Raw genomic sequence first — 24,588 nt, 5'->3', positions numbered from 1 at the left:
ATATTTTTCATAGTAGATTTTGATAAAAATGGATGTGTCATACACCACACCTAAGATTATTCAATTAGCTATCAACCTGGTAGGTTTATACAAAGGGAAATTTTACGCACGAGTGAACACAACCGTTTTTGTCCTCCAAGGTAAAAAAGAAAATATTGTAGAATTGGACATATTGAAATTCATTTGCAAATACCCTCCAAGATAGCAAATGATAACAAAAGATCACTTTAAAGCAATGAGAGACATGAATGAAACAGCAGAAATAAGTTTCCATTCCCTTGTTTCCCTTTCCAATCCCTTGTTTCTCTTTATATTTAAAACAAAAACATAGTGGGGGAACTGAGGTGGAACATAAGCATTTTCCATGAATTCGAACTTTAAATGACATAGGAGTAAGCCGTAAAAGTGATAAAATCGACATAATTTCTTCATTTTACCTTTTAATTGAGGAATTTAAGAATGCACGAGTCAAATTCAATAACCAAACATTATTTCAAATTTTCTTAATTTGGAATAATGATTTTTCATAATAATGTCTTTCGACTGCGGATTCAACAGAAGATTCTTCATTTTCCTCCATTATTTTTTGCCTTTCTTTATCTTTGAAGTGTTACAGAGACATTTTTGAGATCGTATGTTGATTTTTGCATATTAATTTGCATTTCCATTTTGCTGAATTTGTCTTTTGTTCTCATTATACGGAAGAGCAAATACTCTTGAATAACAAATTGTCCATTTCGCAATTTTAACTTTTGTGCTTTGGAAGAGAAAAACGGATGTGTTCACTCATGCGTGAAGTTATCATTTTCATTGATCTACTAGGTTGATAGCTAATTAAATTACCTTAAACATGATATATAAAACACAATTTTTAGCCAGATAGTCTATGAGAGAGATAAACTTGAAAAAGCGTTTACTTTTTTTTTGCTGCGTATATATAAATTTATACATATTTACACACACACACATATATATATATATATATACATATATAAATGTGATGTATAAATGTATATATACATATACATATCGTCGGGTGCCCGTGCATTGGCCGCTAACGCAATACAAATTGTATTGCGTTAGCGGCCAATGCACGGGCACCCGACGATATATACATATATATATACGTACATACATAAACATATATTTACAAGGTGTTTCAAAAAAACAATTCCCACTTTTGATCCTAAATAGTTCGGAAACTATAATATTTCATTTATCTACTAGGTAGATAGCTAATTGAATTACCTTAAACATGGTATATAAAACACAATTTTTAACCAGATAGTCTATGAGAGAGATAAACTTGAAAAAGTGGTTTTTTTTTTTTTTGCGGCGTATCATTTAAACATTATGCATAAATAAATAAATATATATGTGACGGGGAATGACTTGCAGTATAGACGTTGCAGTGATGTTCACTATGACCTTTATTTCCCAAGCTTTCGACTGTGTAACCAGCCTTTTTCAAGGGCTTTTAATGCGTTGGGATTTGCTTGTGTGTGGTGTGGTGTCAGAGGGATGAGTTCTCGCTATACTACTTACTCTTCTGGCATTTGGCCCGCATCTCGGAATTTCAACCAAGATCCGTGTTGGGATGGGCGGCAGAATGTTCATCAACCAGACACAAGCAAATCCCAACGCCTTAAAAGCCCTTGAAAAGGCTGGTTACACAGTCGAAAGCTTGGGAAATAAAGGCCATAGTGAACGTCACTGCAACGTCTATACTGCAAGTCATTCCCCGTCACACATATACCCAATAATGCAGCACCCACCACGTACGAGGCCAAGCCCGCTTCTCGTTATATAATATATATATATATATATATATATATATATATATATATATATATATATATATATATATATATATATATATATACAAGGTGTTTCAAGAAACAATTCCCACTTTTGATCCTAAATAGTTCGGAAACTATAATATTTCAGATTACAATGCCATTGTTATACACAAAACCTAATAGTGTACAATTTTGTTGGAGGTAATTTGAATATGAGAGCATGAATCAATTTTGTTAAATCCATGATAAATTTTAAAGTTAAGGTCTAAATTATGGTTAAGTTTGAACCCTCTGTACAAAATTGGACTTTACACAATAACCAATGATGTGCATTTGAGTGTGTGCTTACAATGACCCAGAACAATAGACATAAATACCACGAATACCATCTTTTCAGAGCTCTGTTGACTAGGCCTCTGGACTTTTGCTCCAAGGCACGTGAATGCTTTATCAATAATTCATGATGGATTGCCCTGGGCACTGCTAGTGTGAATTCATGATCTTGATGATAAAGGTAAAGTGCATGCATATGAAAAAACCCCACATGTTTTATTAATAATTCATGATGGATTGCCCTAAGCACTGCTAGTCTGAATTCATGATAAAGGTAAAATGCATGCATATGAAAGAAAAAAGGCACATGTTTTATGTTCTTGCATACATTACATTATTCAGGATGAATAAAGGCTAGCTGTGATAGTGGAATTTTTTATGAATACGTAATGGAGCATTCAAGCCCTGATCATTGTACAGGACGATTGATTGGGTGTTAGTAACCTCACTTTATAAAATGGGTTCAAGAATGTAGCCAATTGGAAGCGCTGAAATGAGTCACGTGTGCGTGCATTAATTTCTTAGTAAATGCACTAAGAAGAGTCTCTCTTCCACCTCCCTGGCCTGACGTACGTCACAATGTTTACACTAGCAGTGCGCACTCAATCAGTTGTTACAAGTGCGTCACGCGCTACTATACGCGCTGTCAATCCTGTAAACAACTTCTAGTTCGGGCCGCGGGCTGCCACAACAGCCGGCGGCCTTTCTTGTGCATAACACGTGGCGTACGTATACTCTTGTACGTGTGTACAGTACTTTTGTGCGGGATTTCCGAGTGCGACGTGCGTAAATGTTTGGGACGAACATCTTCGGACATCTTGACTTTTGAGCGAGTGCTACATGTAGCTGACTGGTACTGACCCACAAAGGTACGTGAATAATGCTGTTGGTTTTCGACCCATTTTATAAAACAAATGATGCACAGGATTATCTCGCACCTTCACTAACACACTCTATCCTGTGCATCATTTGTATATCAATACACACCTGTCCAATTGACCCCTGTGCAAAATCAAAGTTTTGTACAGAGGGTGGAAAATAGAGCAAAATTTCAAACCTAAAGGCCGCATCACACCTCTCCGGGCAAGCCATGCGTGCGACTTGCGAAGAACAATTCTTACTACCCGGAAGTCCCCGCAGATAAACCTCTCAAGACAGTACCTAGCACGTATCTCACCCGTAGTCGCCCGGAGGTACGCACGCAATTTTTTTATATATTTTTTTAGGCCCTGTCACACCTTTCCGGGCAAGGTACGCGGCTTGTTGCGTGTAGGGATTTTCCAGCATACCAGACGATATTTCTGAGGGCGGACAAGGATTTGGGCGAGTCAGTGTATGTGTCTTACTTGCTGGGCACGTTGTACTTAAATTCTACTTGCGGGTATACTGTGTGACCTGTGTGCCAGGCGCGTGGGGGCTGACATCTCAGTGAAGGAATTCCCCTGAAGGAATGGCAGAAGTGCCACAGAATGTCATTATCTTGGCTACATACGAGGACTGCGAAGTACCTGCGTGATAGTTGCCTGCGAGGTGCTGCCTCTGAGGGCCTCCTACTGGCGTTCTGCGTGGACCTCTCCGGGCATCCCCTCGACTTACCCGGAAAATGTTTTGGTCATGCTTAAAACTTGACTGCGGTTAGATCGGACTTGCGTGCACACCTCCGGGCAATTACATGCGAGATACGCGCTAGGTACTATCAGGTGCGGACCAACTGCGGAGAGTTTCGGGTAGCAATTTGTTTCCCCGCAAGTCAAGCGGCAAAACTTCCCCAGATACGAACGGCATTATTTATTCAGATATATCCGACCACCTACCATTTTTTTATGATTAATGATAAATCTGTAACAACCCCAATACGCCACTAACCCAAACAATATTTGAAAATGCATAGAAATGTAACGCCACATAAAATTGATTCATTGAATCAAGATTTATTTGAAGAACAATGGAATGACGTCTTTGAACTCCAAGATGTTAATTCTTCTTATGAAATTTTCTTACAAAAATTATTACATTATTGTGATAAACACATTCCTTTAACTCCCAAATGAAATGGAAGGAAAAAAGCTTGGCAACCCTGGATTACTCAAGGTCTTATATGTTCTATTCTCACTCGAAACCGTCTTTATAAAATATCTCTGAGAAAACCTACTCCTGAAAACGTGAAAAGGTACAAAATATATAGAAATAAACTAACTACCTTGATTCGAGTTTCACGTAAATAATATATTTCGAATAAACTCGAATCTAATAAGGATGATAAAAGTGCTCTTTGGCGGACCGTTAATGAAATACTGAAAAAAAAAACCTACGGAATGTCCTGACAGCATTACTCATAACGATAATGTTATTACCAATCCTGACCAAATTGCAAATATTTTTAACAATTTTTTTTTTGTCAATGTTGGTCCTTGTTTGGCAGCATCTATTCCCATAAAAGATATAAAGAATTATAAAGATTATTTATCTGAAAGTAATCAAAATTCTTTGTTTTTTACTCCAATTAATGAATCGGAAATCATTGATACTGTTCGATTTTTGAAATGTAGTAAATCCTGTGGGCCTGATAACTTAAGTGTGAATTTGTTGAAAAAAATAATTTACCCCCTAGCAGCCCCTCTCACCCATATATTCAATCTATCCCTACTCAACGGAAAGTATCCAGACTCTTTCAAAACGGACAAAGTTATCCCCATTTATAAAAGAGAAGATCCCTTAATGGTGAAAAATCATAGACCCATTTCATTGTTACCTGCAATATCAAAAATTTTAGAAAAAGTAGTTTACAAGCGTGTCCACTCGTTCATGATTGAAAATGAAATATTAAATGCGAATCAGTTTGGTTTTTAGGAAAGGATTTTCTACCGATTATGCTATAATTAAATCTGTTGATAATATTATTGATGCGCTTACTAAAAAGGAGCACATAATTGGAGTTTTTATGGATCTTAGTAAAGCGTTTGACACTATTGATCATGACATTTTACTTGAAAAATTACATAATTATGGTGTGAGAGGGATTACTCTGTCGTGGTTCAGAAGTTATTTAAGTCATCGAAAACAATATGTTGCATTTAAATCCACTCACTCAACATATTCTAACGTGTCATGCGGTGTCCCTCAGGGATCTATCCTCGGGCCCCTACTCTTTTTGATTTGTATTAATGATATCATCAACTCCTCTCGTTTAAATTTCATCTTATTTGCAGACGACACCAATGTTTTTTTATTCCCACAAGGACATTGTAACACTGGTTGATATATTAAATACGGAATTAAGCAACATCTCGAAATGGTTTAGAAGTAATAAGCTTTCATTGAATATTGATAAGACATGTTTTATACACTTTCATACGTTGCAATCCCAACCCACCCTTCCTCAAAGTATTTTTATTGATGATATAAACATTGCTGAGAAACATTCAACCAAGTTCCTAGGAGTGACCCTAGATAGCAATCTAACTTGGAACACTCATGTTCAGAATATTACAACAGCAATATCTAAAGCAACTGGTGTTTTAAGAAGAATAAAATATTTAATTAATGATCAAACTTTAATTATGTTATATAACACTTTATTTTTACCATATGTAATGTACTAATATTGTATGGGGCAACAGTAGCAAAACAAAACTGAACACAATTTTTCTTCTCCAGAAAAAGGTTCTTCGTATATGCACACATTCAAATTTTTTGGCTCACACTGATCCCATATTTTATCGCCTAAAAACTTTGAAGGCCCATGATATACATCTATACCTAACTGCTATATTTATGTATAAACACACTCGAAATTTATTACCATTTTTTCATAATACCCTAGTAACCAATGAGCATATTCACTTATACCCTACCCGTCGTTCCCATGATTTTCATTTAAGTGATCCGAAGCTTTTACTTGCTCAAAAGTCGATTAGACATCAAGGTCCGGATACATGGAACACTCTTCCTGAGGAGTTGAAACAGTGTGCCTCCTTGTTTTCATTTAAAGCAAACTTAAAGAAGTACATTTTATTACAGTATACTTCAAATACGAACTAAAAACAAACAAATTATACAACTAATGTTAGTCTCCCGATAGCAACAACGCATATCGTCCCCTCTTTCAGTAAACCAAAATTATTCTAAATTCCAGCCTATCTGCCATTGTGCACCTTCAAGCACCTGCACACACATTCACCACCACCACTATCACACACTAGAGTTTATTTTCCCCTGCAACCTTCGCAGCAGAATTTATATTGTTACGAATCTAGTACGTCCTTATCTTTTCCTCGGGCCGGCCATCTTTTCAAGCAATGCTTATAATGGCGGCCCTCTGCATAATCGTTTCTTAACTATAAATCTTATTCTTATCACTGCTGCATAGACATGCATATTGTATATTATATTTCTTTCATATCGTTGTTTATGCAAGTCAAAAGACTGTGTTAAATTTATTTTATATATTTCCTACATGTTCATGATTATGTACTTATATGTATCGTGGTTTATGCAAGTCAAACGACTCTGCATTGAATTTACTTTGTATATTTCCTGCATCTTCATGATTATGTAACTTATGTATATTGTTTAGCAGAAAATAAAGTATCTATCAAAAAAAAAAAAAAAAGATACGGCATGACAAGGCCTTAAGGCGGTGTCGGACAAGCTACGCGGGCTTGTGGCGAGGAGGTAGTTTAAAGCACGTAGAAGATTTTCCGCGGGCGGACAAGAATGTTTGCAATTTTCGCACTTGTTTCTTACCTACTAGACGCGTGCTACTTAGCTTCTACTTGCGTGCGTTCCGTGTGACTCGCGCGAGAGCTTTGAAACCGATTCATTTTCTGTTACGAGCGACTTACGGGGATTGCGAAGTACCTGCTTTGGAGTTGCCTGTGAGGTGCTACCGGTAAGGGTTTCCTACTTGTGTTCTGCGCGTACCTCTACGGGCAACTCCCGTGACTCTTCCGGAACAAGTTTTGAGCATGCTCAAGGCCTTGTCATACCGTATCTGGGGAAGTTTTGCGGCTTTACTTGCGGGGAAACAATTTTTTTTTTTTTTATTCAAGTTCCATATTCCACATTCCATATTCAGGCTTCATATTCCATTTGATTTCAGAGTAAAATATGTATAACACAACATTCAATTTTAGACATAATTTCACAAATGTATAAGGACATGTAATAAAATGATGTGTAAATATGAGGAACCTACTAAAAAGCAATGCTTGTAGGATGTAGGTTCCAAAGAAACAATATAAGCGTTTAGTACAACATGCTAAATTACGAAAGATGACGAAACACAAGCGAAATCGGTATGTCGAGATGATAATAAACTCTACACAATGTACAAAATAGTTTATGATGGTCAAGGTAAAACTCAGGGATTCAATGCTCCATAAAATTGCACTATTGGTCAAAGAAATATAGTCAAATGAAGACACCCGAGCGAGGCATCATTGAGAATAAGAACAGATATATCAAAATGGTCACAGCAAGTAACTATACATAAGATTGTAAAAAATTGGCTTTTAGATTTTGCTTAAAGGAACTTAGAGAACTTGATTGCAGCCGAACAGAATCTAACTCATTCCAGAAAGAAGGACCGGTAGAAGTAATTGTCTTAAGGGCTAGAACTGTACGAACGGGAGAAAAGTGATATGATCCACTTTGTCTTGTAGGGTAATTATGAATTTCACTGTTTTTAACAAACATTGAGGAAAATAAACTAGGAAGATCGCCAATGCTCAACTTATACATAAAAATTCCAACGTGATACAAATACAAATCAGAAACTTTTAGTAATTTACTGGAAACAAACAATTCATCTGTATGATCCAAAAAATGTGCACGATTTATAATCCGCAAGGCCTTTTTCTGAATAAAAAATAACGAATCTATTTTAGCCTTAGAGCAATTACCCCAGGCCAATATTCCGTAATTTAAGTAAGGTAATAATAGAGTTGAATAGAGGGAATGCAGTATTGGCTTGGGGAAGAGGTACTTCAATTTGTGAACAACTCCAACGTTTTTACACAACAACTTACATAAATAATCAACATGAACCTTCCAAGAAAGATTACTATCAATATAAATACCTAAAAATTTTGTTGAATCTATTTGATTTAACTGCAAACCATTCACTAATACTGAACCTGGAAGAAACTTTATTGTATTACTAAAAACCATATAATTAGTCTTGTTTATATTGAGCGATAATTTATTCGCCTGTATCCATTCAAATGCCAGTTGCAGTTCGTTATTCACAGAATCAAGCAACACATAAGGATCTGAGTGAGAATAAAAAAGACTTGTGTCATCCGCAAACAGAAGAAAAGACAGCAGAGAGGATGAGTTGCGGAAGTCATTAATATAAAGAATAAATAAAAGAGGACCTAAGAGGGAGCCCTGTGGAACGCCACAGCAAATCGAACCTATTTCTGAGTCGTGGTTATTCACAGTAACAAACTGAGTTCTTTCGGTAAGATAACTTCTGAACCACTCCAAGGCCTTTCCACGAATGCCGTAATGATTTAATTTGTACAAAAGTATTTCGTGGTCTATTGTGTCAAAGGCCTTGGAGTAGTCCAGAAACAAGCCGACTGTATGCGACTTTGAGTCTATAGCTTTCGCAACTTTCTCTACAAATAATAATATAGCATGAGTGGTTGCATGTTTTTTCCGGAATCCGAATTGATTATCAGCTAAAATATCACATTCATTTAAGAATTTAAGTAAACGATTATAAACCACCTTCTCAAGTATTTTAGAAAAAGAAGACAGTAATGATATTGGTCGATAATTTCCCAACTCATCCTCTCTACCCTTCTTATAGATTGGTAAAACTTTGGCAATTTTCATTTGAGCGGGCACAATGCCGGTAAGTAAAGACAAATTCAAAATGTGGACTAATGGTGAAAGAATTTCATTTATAATACATTTTATGAGATGATTAGAAAATCCATCGTGACCTGCACTCTTCTTGGAGGAAAGAGAATTGATAATGTCTAAGACCTCTGCTTCAAATACAGGGAGAAAAAATAAAGACTGAGGATTGGAATTTAGTAGGTATGAGTGGAAAGGTCTGTGTGCAGACGAAATGTTGCGTGCCAAATTTGGACCAATGTTAACAAAAAAAGAATTAAATGCTTCCGCAATTTCTCCATCATCTGTTATAATATTGCCTTCATAGACAATCTTATCAATTACACTTTTATTTTCATGTTTATGAATTACATTATTAATTATACACCAAGTAGATTTTACATCTGACTTATGCTGTTCAAACAAAGAACAAAAATAATCCTTTTTCGCTTTACGTAACAGGGATGTAAGGGTATTTCGATACTTGATGTACTTTGATTTATTCAAAGCTGTGTTATGTGATTTATATCTGTAAAACAGAGTATTTTTCTTGTTTATGGATCTAAGTAAAGCTTTAGTTATCCAAGGTGATCGTGGAACTGTTTTATAATTTCCTCTTTGATTTCTCAATGGAAAATGTGAGTGAAATAAGGGTAACAAAGTGTTCATAAATCTATCATACGCATCATTCGGGTCAATGGAATCAAAAACTTCATTCCATTCCATTGAGGATAAACTATGTTTAAACAGCTGAATATTATAATCAGAAAATATTCTTGTTTGCGATGAATTATTACACATCTTTTGTTTCTGTGATTCAGGTATAACAGGATTAGTAGAAACTATAACGGGAAAATGATCTGATATGTCTGTTACAACAATACATTGATCACCATAAGTGTGATTGTTTGAAAATACATTATCAATCAGTGTTGCGGAAGCTCCACATAATCTTGTTGGCTTGGTGATACAAGGAGTGAAAAAGGATGATACCATGGTATTTAGAAAATCACGTGTTTGTGGCTTTTCATAATCGAGTAAGTCTAAATTAAAGTCGCCCATTATATAACTGTGTTTGTTGCGGAGATAGGGCGAATCTAAAATAAATTCAAGGATTGACATAAAATCAGAATGATTACAGTTCGGTGGCTTATAAATTTCTCCTATTAATACATTCTTACCGTCTGGCATACTTATATCAATAAAAATACTTTCAATTGAATCCGACATGTAATTCAACTGGGTTACCATTTCAAATTTTAAATCATTCTTCACATAAAATGCCACACCTCCACCCCTTTTACAAACTCTATTATTTGTGACCAGTGTATAACCGTCTAATTGTACTAGAGAAGTGAAATTTTTGGTCATCCAGGTTTCACACAACCCCAATACTGAGAGTTTTACATTCAAAGTATCAAGAAAAAAAGTTTAATTGATCAATGTTTTTAATCAAACTCCTTATGTTATGGTGCAAAACTGAAAAAGTATAATACTCCGTTTTAAAAGACTTCAGCTTTGCTACATGTTGCGGTAATATATAACTAGATGTTCGTTTCTGGTGAGGAAAAATATCATGGTTATCATGAATAAAATCAAAATCAGGCATATCAGCATTAAGAGTTTCGATATCTTCGATTCCATTACATACATTCGCTAACATTTTGTAACCGGCATACCTGAGAAAGATGACAAGATGATATAACATTGGTTGGAATCACCCCCAGAGTTTCTAAAGAATACAACAACATAGGACATTTCAGTTTGGTCAACCAATTCGTAACAATGTGAAATACATGTAAAGCCACACGATCTGTCGCACGGGTGACTTGGCTGCAATAAAGCCATATATAGTATCGTGCAATCGACAATACACGTACCATCAGAGGAGGTATGACATAAATACAATAAACTTTCAATGAACTGTTTGCTTGATTTCAGCAGAAATAGGCTCAGTATAAGGACTAAGAAAGCTGTAAATAAATGTGACATCATAGAGAAGGCGAGGGCAAGAGAATTAAGGAACCATCTGTCTGGTATGACCGATGGAAAGCAATGAAATTGAACTTGGGGGAAAGTGAAAAGGAGTCCCACCTCCATCCAATTCATGAATAACAGGACGACAACAAATATGTGAACGAAAAGCACCTGATTTCTTGAGAGCGGAAGATTCATGGATACATATTGTGTTTCAATGCATAATACATAACAAGATGCATGAAGCGTCGCACGGGAGACTAGGGAATACCAAATCTGAAGTACAATGATCTCGACAAGACGTGATTCATATAAGAAAGCATGAGAAAAATGTGGCATTTGACTTTTGGTGAACTGAATTCTCGGTTTACATAGAAACAGACTCTGTGATGTGTATGCAATGGCTATGAATAAATGGAACATTAAGATGAGGCGAAAGGCTACAGAATTATGGAACGGTAAACGCACATCTGGTGTGACTGAAATAATGACGTAAAAAGAACTACAGGACTAGAGTTGGGCTGGAATGGAATCCCACCACCACCAGGTTCATTAACATGGCACCAAACAACATGCCAGAGAAATGCACTAGATTCGCTTGTTCTATATAATGCGTATAGGCGTGTTCTCATATGAAGAAGAAAAAAAAAATTGTCGTAATGAGTTTTATATAGAAATTCGGGAGGATTTATCCGAATAAAAACACATCATTCAAACAAGAAATTTCTCTCATAAAGTGCCTATTAGATGCCGGCAGAGAGAGAGAGAGGAAAAAAAGAATGATATCACAAAACAACCAAAATTAATGAGCAAACAGGTTTATGTTATATAAGGCAGCATTACACAATGATCAGGAGAGTTAATCTCTGTATGTTTCCCATTTCCTCGTACCTTTCTCCTTGCAAAACAAGACTACGTCGGTGCCGACGACGGCTATCTTCGTTGACAGGTTTTTATCCTTGCGAAGTTTGAACGCAGTGTTGGCGAGCTTGCTCCGTTTGGCTTTTAGGGCTGGGGGGAGGTCAGATCGGACGGTGATCCTCTTTCCGGTGCTAGGCGCGTTTACACCCGCCTTGCTAGCGGATTCGAATGCCGTGAGGACGCGGTTTCGCTGAGACATATAAACGAATTTGGCAATGATCGGTGGGGGTCTGTCGTCTCCCTCGCGCTGCGGAAGTCGATGGACGTTCACAAGGCTGATGGTATCGGCGTCTTCCTTGGGAATGCCGAGGTGGGTGAACGTGTGTCGAATAACCGCGTCGACATCCTCGTTGGCCGTGGTCTTCACACCATAGAAGAGGAGATTGGCCTTCCGTTGATAGATTTCGGCAGCCATGATCTTCTTTTCCAGGTCAGCAATTTTTGCTTGAAGCTTTGTTTCCACCTCCGGTATCTTAACATTCTCGATCTCGACGACTCTTGCTGAGTTGTCTTGGACAGCCATTTGTAGCTCCTTTACTTTCAGGTTAACAGCAGTAATGTCCGTGTGCATTTGCTCGAGTTTGGCACACACTCTGGTCTCCGAATCCTTTAATGAGCTCATGACATCTGCGAGTGTGAACGTGCCTTTGTCACCGGCTGCTGCAGTGGTGGCTGTGCGTTGCTGTGTAGGGCGTTGGTTATCGTTCGGCATGGCTGTATGGTGAGATTTGCTTCTCAAGTTGTAGGAGTTTTCCATCAGAAGCGAGCAAAAGTCTACTTTCAAATGTTATTACACCTGAAGTTGAAGCAAAGACAGTTCAGAAAGTACTTTCTATACATACGTTTCGAGTTGCTGGCTTCCTAAAGTCGGCGAAAAACCAGTGGTGGTGGGAGAGCTCAAGACTCATGCGTCCTCCATGTTCGAGATCGTTACGTCATCCATTTGCTACCCGGAGCTCTCCGCAGTTGGCCCGAACTTGACAGTACCTAGCACTTATCTCGTCCTTAGTTGCCCGAAGGTGCGCACGCTAGTCCAATTTTCCCGCAGCAAAGTTTTGAGCATGACCAAAACTATTTCCGGATGAGTCGCGAGGATTGCCCGAAGAGTTCCACGCAGAACACCCGTAGGAGGGCCGTAGCCGCCGCAATTCACAGGAATTTGACCCTGTTGCGACACGGATTGTCGCCCCTACACGGATTGTCGCCTCCTGCTCGGGGCGACAATCCGTGACGGGCGTTGGCGGCACGGATTGTCGCCCCCTACACGAATATTGTCGCCCGCCCTCGAAGCACATTTTGCTGGGTAATATCGTTCTGGACATAATCATTGAAATACTAACACATAACTTACATGGCTACATCCATGCAAACATGCCATGTAAAAAGTCATGGTGAGGTTTCAAGGAAGTGTGTATGTGCGCGTGCACATGATAATTTAGTGTCCGTTTGTGCGTGTGTGTGTGTGTGTGTGATGGAAGAATGCGTTTATTATGTCAGTTTTTTGCGTATGTGTTTTTTAGCTGCGCGTGGGGAGGGATACCTAGTAAGCTGTTGCTGGCATAAACGTTGATATTGATTTTATCAGCAGCTTTCAATTTGATGAGTTTGTTTGGCAGATTTGTATAATTATGAATTCGGAGTGGAGCTTGCGTGCGGGCAGATGCTGCTTTTCTGCGTACGGTCCGTTATGTCTTATTTATCAACATTGGGAAATCGTTTCATCAGGAAGGAATGTGGTATCGGTTCGGGTGTGCGTCGGTATGTGGGAAGGGGGTTACATTTCGTTATTGCAAAAGTTTGTTACTCTGAAGGCTCATTCGTCCGAAGGCTCATTCGTCCGAAGGCTCATTATGCCGAAGGTTCGTTATTCCGAATTTCAGTTTTGGATCAACGAACCTCTAGGTATAGGGAATTGTGTGTTTCGGATAAATGAAGCCTCGGAAAAAACGAAACTTCGGAATAACGGAACCTTCGTGTGTGTGTGTGTGTGTGTGTGTGTGTGTGTATTTGGGTTGGTGAATGTGGGTGTGGGATGATTTAGGTTTTGTTTAATCAGGGGTTGGTGGGTTGGGGATTGGATTTGAAGAAGGATAGTTATAAATGGTATGACAGATGTTGGTAGGATTTAATATTTAGGATAGATGTAGGCCCTAGATTTGTTTCGGATGGGGAGGGGAGGGGGTGGTCGGGTTTTTTATGACTGATTTCATTCTAGATTCGTGTAATGTATTTGTGTTTGTTTTTTTTTAATGTATATGCCCTTGTAAGTAAGAAGGTGTTACATGATCCAAACCAATGTATTCAAGGAATACAGGTTTGGTAGGGCCCTACATGTCAAAACTTTCTCGTGAAGAAATTGTTAGTAGGGTTGGTCTATAATCGAGTTATCTATGTTGAAGTGAGATTATTTGTGGTATAAATTGACAAATGGATTTGTTTCTGTTTCGAATTGCCATTTGTAACTTTTTTTTTTCATGTTACACCCAGAATGAGTCGATTTATGAATGATTTGAATGAAATCAATGAATATCAAGGAAAAAGTGTTTAGTTGATTTATTTGCATTATGAGGATTTGTTTGAGTGTTTGTTGGTGTTTGTTTGTATTACGTTTGTATTAGCGGTGTGCAATGGCAGTTCGTTTGTGCTAAAATCAACTAACGATTGACAATTTTTTTACGGCCTATGGAAATTATTCGCTCATGCATAAAACATGCCAAACCTATTCTGGTACAAAGAATAGTTGTATGGACGTTCTAGTTTATAAGACTGATGGAAGAAAATGACTGCAGTGAAAAATGAACAAAGACAAATAACATTTGGGGAGGGTACCTCCCTCGTATGTATTTTCTCTCGGTCTCTCTCTCGCCTAGCCCGCCTCACCGCTGATATTGGTTCACACACCCATACTATTTTTAGATCAACGCTGGTGTGAATTTTTTAAACACGTGCTCATACACTCTGAAGGCGTTTGTATTGCCACAGATAGCGCCACTATATTCCACATACACACGTAAGCATACAGGCTCACGTATACACACAGACAAACAAACCACTACCACTATGACCACCACACATGCACAGTTTCTACATATTGTATTATTATACTCCAAACACACACACACGTACACACATTTACACACACACATACACACACACACACACACACACAACAAATCATACACATTACATATCATGCAGCTCACAATACACACACACACACACACACACACACACAGACACACACACACACACACAAATACGCATAACTTACCAGTCATACCCATCCCACCAAAGCTTAACACCGGAGGAACCACCCCGAGCCCGGGGCGACAATCTGTGACGGGGCGACAATCCGTGTCGCAACAATTTTTTTGTCAACACGGATTGTCGCCTTCGAGGTCAAAAACTGGGAACTGCACAAGCGTCACGGATTGTCGCCAGGCGACAATCCGTGTAGGGGGCGACAATCCGTGCCGCCAGCGCCCGTCACGGATTGTCGCCCCGAGCAGGAGGCGACAATCCGTGTAGGGGCGACAATCCGTGTCGCAACAGACCCACTTGAAGTAGGTAAGTTGCCCGCTGATCTATGCCTATGTGAAGGGAGTGCGTGCCATTTGTGGGCTCATTCTCTTCTTTGTCCTCTGTCCTCTGTGGCGTCGAGGACTACCTGGTCCCTTTCGGACAGGACTTCATCCGCCGAATGGACTTCAGCAGCAATTTGATGCATTTGCTGTGAATCTTCCGGGCTTTGTGGCTGTCCATCCACTGGACGTTCTCTGCCCTTGTACACTTTCCGTCTACGGGACATCTTCACTTCTTGAAAGCTAGTTGACAAATGATTGTTTGCCCATCCACTCGAACCAGCCTATTGTTCAGACTAGCACTCACCTCGCAGGCGACTAGTACGCAGATAACACGCAGTTGTGGCGCAGGTACTTCGCAGAGCCCGTATGTCGCCCATAACTGACATACAAGAAGCTATCACGAAGCTATCACGTGACACCCACGCGCCTAACATGCAGTTCAACGGAATACACGCAAGAAGGACTTATAGACCAGGAGCTGGCTGCTGGTCAATTTACCCCATCAAGCCCAAAAGGTTTGACCCCTCAAAGTTACTGGGGCCACCCCCCTCATTACAAAACTGGGCGTCAGCCTGATATCTGAGGGCGGGGTCGTTCCCCAGGGACCCCCCCAAAACGCCCCCCCGGCGGGTGTAATTTACCCCATGGAGCCCATGGACCAAACCTGGTCTAAAAGAATGGCCTAGGGGTGTACATAATAAAAATATAAAAACTGACAAAATATCTGGTCGGGCACCCATGGATCGAATTTGGCCGAGGAAAGTAGGCCCCACTATGGGTGTGTAAAAAAGAAAAATAAAAGCTGACAAAATATCTCACTTAGAAAGAGTTATGAAACATATCCCCTACCTTTGCTACTCCCCCCCCCCCCCCTTTCTGAGTGTGAAGGGCCTATACGGTTTGGAGAGGTATGAATGAGCATGTCATAAAAAATAATATGGAACTTCTTGAAGTAAGGTGGAGTTATAACAACAAAAGCATTGTGTGTGTGCATATATTTATCCACATGGCCCACCCCACTCCCTCCCCCAAAAGAATGGAGTTATCGATATCTACAATAGAAACATACTCAGAGAGTGCAGACCTTTGCCAAGCAGCTCATTTCCACCCATCCACACATGCTAAAAACTGCCAAATTTCCCATATAAAAGCCTTTTACTTTTAAATGCCATCAACTTCCAGCTGTGTGGTAGCCCCTTATACCTTGAGCACATGCTTTTACCTTCAGTGCATGTATGCAAACCTCAAATTCATGCAGCTTTAACTCCCAATTTCATTGATCTCATCTGCCATAAGATAAAAATCATCAAAATTTCATAAGAATTCCCGGATCACTACCAAAATTTATATTAATCATCTGTTCAAATGTAATTGTGTTATTGTCATCTTTTCATACAAGTTTCATCCAAACCTTTCAACTTGTTTTGCATACAAACAAAAATGCAGACAATACTACTATGTAAGTAACATGAACTCCTCAAGAGGCGGAAATAATTACAACTGTATCCAACATCCTACAGTTCAACTGTGTTACCATGCATGTGGAGCAAGCTCATGTACAAGAAACTGTATTGATACAAAACTGTAGTGCGTGCATAGGCCATAGTGTGGTTAATTGCATGCATATATTTGTATGTTGTTTACATTTTATTCGTTGCATGCAATTAATCTCTACATTTCGAAGATCTGCAACACGTGTATCATTAGTCTGCAAACAATGAAAAAGCGGTGCTTTCCTGACCTTGGTAAGTGAACTGGGCTTTCCTATTGTAGGTACTAAAATACTGGTAGGCCCCTATGACAGTAGTACATGTAATGATGTATTTCATCACTGGATGACAATTAGTGTCAGTAACAGAGCAAGCAAAGAAGGTCAAGAGTCTAGATCTTGGACTAGATCTAGGTCTCAAATATGCTATGATATGGCTAGATATCTAAACCTATTTCCTATACACGCTATAGCTTGCAGAGTACCTGGTACTGTTTGGCGAAACCAAATGAACTGGAACAGGAGATGGATTGTCAGCGAGACGTAGTGTATTATGAGTCATAACTGAAAAACCAATATAAAGAACAACAATGTTCTCAGCCTATATAGGTTTAAGTGTCAAAGGTGTGCATTGCTTTAAATTTGCATAGAACACTTAAACCCTGAATTTGTTAAAGTCACTGCACTTCCAATCATTCATAGAGTCAAAAAGGCAGAATTATACTACATTTCAATTTCTCTATCTAGGACATCTTTGACTTTAGGATTAGAAATAGCCTTTATGTATCATAAGTGTTGAAGATGCAGATGTTCCAATGAATGAATACTTGGAGAATTGGGTAGGAAGATTTGGCAAATAATCTCAAACTCTCTTTAAATATAGCAAAAGAAATGACAAACAGCCTGATTAAAGTTGCAAAAATTGTGATACTGATGTCTTAACAAGATACAGTACATGCAGCATGTCTACCATGCCAGAAACATGGACATAGAGCCTTAAGATTGAAGAGCTGTGACAAAATGAAGCGTCAAATTGCTTAGATTGCAGATCAAAACCATTAATGGTAGTAAGATAACATTTTAAATACCTGTTCATTACTTTATAGATATGCAGATGATATGTCCAAAACTATGAGATAACATGCACTACTGAGTGTAACAATGGATGCATATCATATCTGAAACCATTTCTCCTTGTAAATCTAATGCAGCTTATTCCAACTGGAATTTACTAGAGTCACATAAGGTAATGTGAGCCTGAATGTTGTGATCCTAGCACTACCTCATACAAAATAAGGAAATGGTGTTTTTGTCAACTAAAAACATGACAGGTTATTATGAGGTTTTAAAAAGAATCTGAGTGAAGGACTGATAGTTGTTATTTGCATGTTATTAAAGGCATGTTGATGAAAAGATAAACTTTAATTTGGTGTACAACTGGCCATAAGTATTTGTGTGGTTGGTGTGAAACCGTAGTGTACTCTCAACAAAGGCTTTCTTTAAGCATTTTTTAAATAGCTACTTGTTTCCTATAAGGTGAATACATAAAGTACTCAGTAGGCTGTATATAGAGTAAAACATGATGCAACTTCACACACATAGCTTTCAAAATCTGTTAAGTGTTCCTGCTTGGAGGTCCACTGATAGTATCCCTGATTCCCTGTACAGTATAATATTCAAAAGGTATGAACATCTTACAGACCTACACTGTATTTGGTTTTGGTGTTGTTCTTTTATTTTCATATTTACTTCTACCACAACTGTGAAGCTTCAATATGCCTAATATCAGATAATTTATGCACTGACATAGCAATGCATCTGAGTCATTCAATACCCCATTTAATCACTTTTTCTTCATATGTTGGACGCTCCACATTTATGATTGATGTACAAGCTACAGTGTTATAATCCGAAATAGTGACCATGGTTGTGAGACATTTTATTTACCACTATGTACATACAGTATAAGAATACATGTATATCCATGGTCATGTGTAAGCAGTATGCATGTGTGTGTGTGTGTGTGCGCGCACGCACATGCCTGCTGTTACAGCATATATACACACCACAATATCCAAAATTATATACAAAATTGATCAAAATATGCATATAACTACTACATTTAATATACAGGTTGGGCTTTATGGATGATAGGCCACACAACATGAATGGATATCAATACTTAACCCTTTCTGTATGGACTTAAAAGATATGTATCACCATACAACGTACCTCTTCCTTCGGAATGACTTGGTACATTACAGTACACATGTGGGTGCGTATTGCTTTGTGTGTAAATGTGTGTATTTGTGGGGGGGGGGGGGGGGTATAGGGGGAATGGTTGTCCCAGGGGCAGTTTAACCCCTTTCCTGCCCAGCCCAGATGTAATGTCAGCTTTTCTACTGTTATTATGTACATGTAGACTTCTACCTCTCTGCACATTACACTGAGAAATCTCAACCCATAAGGGGTGTTTATGTGTGTAGGGGGCCTCAGGGGGGCCCAATGGGGCAGTCTGGCAACCCCTTTCCCGACCAGATATTGTGTCAGTTTTAATGTTTTTATTATGTACACCCATAGTATTTTCATTGGACCAATTTTGGTGCATGGGCTGCATGGGGTAAATTACACCCGCCGGGGGGGGGGGGGGGGCCCAGGGGGGGGGGGGGGGGGACGGTCTGGCAACCCCTTTCCCGACCAGATATTTTGTCAGTTTTTATATTTTTATTATGTACACCCCTAGGCCATTCTTTTAGACCAGGTTTGGTCCATGGGCTCCATGGGGTAAATTACACCCGCCGGGGGGCATTTGGGGGGGGGGGGGGGTCCCTGGGGGACGACCCCACCCTCGGGGATCAGGCTGACGCCCAGTTTTGTAATGAGGGGGGTGGCCCCAGTAACTTTGAGGGGTCAAAGCTTTTGGGCTTGATGGGGTAAATTGGCCAGCAGCCAGCTCCTGGTCTATTAGGTATCACGCGTTTATCATGTAATACCCACGCCAAGTTCGCCCTAAACCTTGTCCGGCCGCAGAAATTATTCTGCGTGCTGAAAAATCCCCATACGCAATAAGCCCGCTTAGCTGGTGTGACAGGGCCTTTTTTTTTGGCAGCGGGTAAATAGAGTCAGCGTGCGCACCTCCGGGTAACTACTTTTGAGATACATGCTAAGTACTGTCATGTCCGGGTCATCTGCGGGGACCTCCGGATAGCAAAAATGTTCTTCGGAAGTCGCACGCAAGGCTGGTGTGACACGGCCTTTAAGCATGCTCAAAACTTGTTCCGAGTGAGTCGTGAGGGTTCGCTCGCAGAGGTACACACAGAACACCAGTAGGAGACCCTTATCGACAGCACCTCGCAGGCAACTCCAACGTAGGTACTTCTCAGTATCCGTAAGTCGCTCGTAACTGAAAACGGATCGGTTTCAAAGCTCCCACGCAGGTCACGCTTAATACACGTATGTAGAAGGTAAATAGCACGCGTCTACCAGGTTAGAAACAAGGGTAAAACCCGCAAACAATCTTGTCCGCCCGCGGAAAATTCGCCTGCGTGCTGGAAAATTCCTCCTCGCAACAAGCCGGTGTAGCTTGCCCGGAAAGGTGTGACACGGCCTTGACTTAAAAGTAAATCTTGAATTTAATGAAACTGATTTACGCTTTCATTTCTAAATTACCTCCAACAAAATAGTACTCTATTCAGCTATTGCTCATACCAATGTAAGTATTATTTGCTGTACATTTTTTTTTTAAAACTATTAAGGATCGAAGTCGGGAAATATTTTTTGTAATACCTAGTAACCAGAATAAAAGGCTTGAAATATTTTTCAATGGAAGCACTGTGGTCTATTCACATAATAAGGGTACGAAAACACAAATTACCTATGCATGCCAATTCATTTTGACTAGTATCATTAGGCCAACTTATGCGACAAAAAAAATCTAAATACATTGTGTTCCATGTATGATGTTTCATGATTATTAATTGTATTTCTCTCGAGAAACTTGGATCCGCTCACACATACACACACACACACACACACACAAAATCCCTAACAAGATTCTGTCAATCACTGCATTACCGATTAAAAAAAAAGACATCAAATGCAGCTTTCCCTTTAGAGCATAACATTGTTACCATGCAGCATTTTGGAACATGCTTTCGTAGGAACGACATTGGCATTGTGTACAAAATCCAAACTGGTTTCCCTAAGCATGCTTTATCAGTGATACATTCTACTGTGATTCAAACCTATCTGAATTATGGAGCACTTGAGTCTGTAATGTTTTGTATGTCCTTTGTTTCTACTGTCTTTTAAAGGTTTCGTCTTTTACCTCTTCCTTCTGCACTTTCATAAATGCGGCACTTTCAGAGCGTGCTATTTTTCCTCACTGTTTTTCCTTTTTATTGATATCAAGGGATGCTAACGATTGTTCTTTTTTTTTTCCTCTGCAGGGACTGCAATATACAAAAAAAAAAATGCTTTTTAGCAGTCCCCTCTATTTTCAACAGCTGATTAAATTACCTATTATTTATAATAACCTCAAATAATTCGACACGATTTTGTTAAAAGTTTGTTATTATACCGTATTAAATAACAAGTTACAAGCTGATGTAAATATTCAAAATGCCAACCCCAGTACGAAATGCCCAGAGTAAGAACGCTTTTTGTTCACAGTATTTGAAATGGTGTTCTGGGTAATAACAGCTATATTTGTTTTTCTTTTTTGTTGGATGTTGATTTATTTTATAGCGAATAGTAGTAGAAGAAGCAGATTGTATGTTGTTCAATATAGGAAGATGATTGACGTTGATTATTATTGATTTTTGTTGTTAGAAATGAATGTTGAATTTTGAAGTATATGATATAATAACGTATAAGTGAAATAAGAGATTAGTATAGATAATAGTTATTGATTTGGTATATTGATAGAAACAGAATTCAGTGGTTGTGTCTTTTTTTAGGCACGCATATTTTGATACATATGATATACTAGTATATTCATACTATATAAAGGTTCATTTTTTGTAACAAACCCAGTCAGTAAGTTGGATTTTTTTTCATCGTGGTTGTAAATTGATATATTGAGTCTCATTCCTTATTCTCTAATTTTCAATAACAGTTCTGTTTTGTATGATGTACGACCTATTGTGTTATGTTAATGCTATTTGTTGTGATTGTTGCCTTGTATGTATGTGTTTACAGGGCCCCCTGGAAAACAGCACTTGATTACTGACGGGGCCACCCTGTATAAATAAAACGAAATAATAATAATAAAAACAATAATGATAATAATAATTTGTGTTAAGAAAATGGCGTTGTGCTTCTGATTGTGCATTTTTTGTTGGAAGTAGAAATGATAAGATGAAATTAAATGAAATGAAGAAAAAAGAAATATTTAAACCTAATTTACTAAGATATTGAAATAGAATACTGCGTTTATATATATTGATTTTAATGTTAGTTTTCTGTCGTGTACGTTCTGGACAGATTGGTCGACGACTATGAGGTTTGAAGTAAAACTTGATAAAGGGTAGATTTAAATTGCAAGGGGGGGGGGGGCTCAAAGAAAACTTCTAGTTGTATTTGGTTATGGTACCTTTGTATCAGCACTTTTCAATAAGATCACACATACGAGGTTTTCTCGAGTAAATTGCATGGCCTCAGTCCAACCGAAAGCAACGTCCATTTTTAACTAACCTTATTTTCCATGTCTGTTTCTGTCCCCTCCCCTACATACTCCCCTTCCTCTGCCAAGAAAATGGACTAACCCAGCAGATAGTCCAATAGTCCGAGACTATTGGTGGGTTTAACACCGCTATAGGCAGACTGGACCAGGTAAAGAGCTAAATATGCCAGTGACAAGAGGAGACAAAATCCTGGTGATTTTCATTTCATCTTTCACTGAAATTGGTGGTGAGCGCATGACCCCTAGAAAATATGATATTCTAATCTTGCTTCGTTATAATACATTTCAAAGAACATGGAGTATAAGAATGTAAAGTGAGAACAGTATCAATTTACTTCAGTCCCATTTTCACGAAAAGTACATGGTCAAGGATACATATTATGAGAAATGGCTGGGTAAGTTTTCAGGGAAAGAAAATTGAGGGGCAAATCTCATTATCAAAGGGGAACCGTAGAGTGGTAGTATACCTGTCGTGCGTGTAGATGACGTGCGTAAATATCAGCCTCGATCTCGACGTCATCATGGTTAAGGGCTGATGTGTCACAATCTATGTGGACAGGCCGGTTGGGGACGATGACGAATGTTCCGTCACTCCTCGTCTGAATCTGGGTATGACTGAAGCTGAATTGGACGTTGCTTTCTTCTGCAAACAAAAAAAGCAAAAAAAAAAAAAAAAATTAAGAATTTTCAATTCACGGTCTTGAATAGACCCTACCTATGACATATACATACGCGTATAGGTACAGGTAACCATGTAAGGAACCCCAATGAAGTCGATGCTGTTTATTGGTCATGCATCATACCCCTTTGCATACCTAAAATCTTCGACTTAAAATGCACTATAACGCATACCAAAATGGGTGTTAGTATAGTTCGGACTATTGCAAAACCGCATTGATCTACTTGTTAGAAAAATTGAAATTAAAAATTCCCTTCTGAGATTTGGAAAGGAAGTAGTTGAAAACATTAAATACTTAATTTTACCGAGTATCATGCAGTAATTGTGAGGTCTTCAAATCTTCAAGTGTTGACGACGAAGACAAGCATTTTGTTTTCCTCATAAAGAATTATTGATATATGAACCCCCTCCTTTCAAAAATGCAAAATGCAAATGCAAAATGGCAAATGTGAATCGATTTGTTATATAAAACATACTTAAAAAATCATTTGAAAAACAAACAAACAGAAAAAGGGGTTACAGCTCGTTATTCCGAAGGTTTGTTATTCTGAAGGCTCTTTAGTCCGAAGATTCGTTATTCCGAAGGTTCGTTTTTCCGAATTTCATTTTCGGATTAACGAATCTCCGGAATAACGAACCTTCGGGATAACACCACAAATGTTCGAATTAACGAACCCTTTTTCATTTTCGGATTAACGAACGTCTAGGTATAGGGAATCGGTGTGTTTCGGATTAACGACCCTTCGGAATAATGAACCTTCGGAATAACTAACAGTACCCGAAAAAAAAAAGAAGGAACTAATGTGGGGAAATGGAAGCGTTGTGAGGCGATGACATCCCACCTTGCTATGCAAAGATGATGGTTACTGTAAACACGTGAAATTTCCGTAACTCTTAGGTAATTATTTGCACATTCTTTTTCAAATTTGGTAATAGAATATATATATATATATATATATATATAATGGTATTATTATCCGCGTGTTGGAATAAGAGCATGAAGACGATGAAGACAAACAAGTTGACATAATGCATTAGAATCCAACTTCATTTATTTGTAAACCAAATTTTCGACCCTTGCGCGTTTCTTTGTTATTATTATTATTTTTCTGTGCTGAGCTTCAAATACAAATATCACTGTTACCCTGAGGAAGATCCGTGCAAGGGTCGAAAAATTGGTTTATAAATAAATGAAGTTGGATTCTAATGCATTATGTCAACTTGTTTGTCTTCATCGTCTTATATATATATATATATATATATATATATATATATAT

General features: G+C 38.5%; 1 protein-coding gene across 1 annotated transcript in view; it reads right to left on the bottom strand.

The window, feature by feature from the left end:
- The window catches only part of LOC140240460 (complement factor H-like), an 89,335-nt gene that overhangs the window by 33,037 nt on the left and 31,710 nt on the right, over positions 1-24,588 (bottom strand). The window contains exon 21 of the mRNA XM_072320230.1: positions 23,100-23,275. Within this exon, the coding sequence (XP_072176331.1) occupies positions 23,100-23,275 (176 nt within the window). The remainder of the gene's footprint in view (positions 1-23,099; positions 23,276-24,588) is intronic.

The sequence above is a fragment of the Diadema setosum genome, chromosome 17, assembly GCF_964275005.1.
Source record: "Diadema setosum chromosome 17, eeDiaSeto1, whole genome shotgun sequence".
Taxonomy (NCBI): Eukaryota; Metazoa; Echinodermata; class Echinoidea; order Diadematoida; family Diadematidae; genus Diadema; species Diadema setosum.
This window is presented reverse-complemented; position numbering and strand designations above follow the sequence as displayed.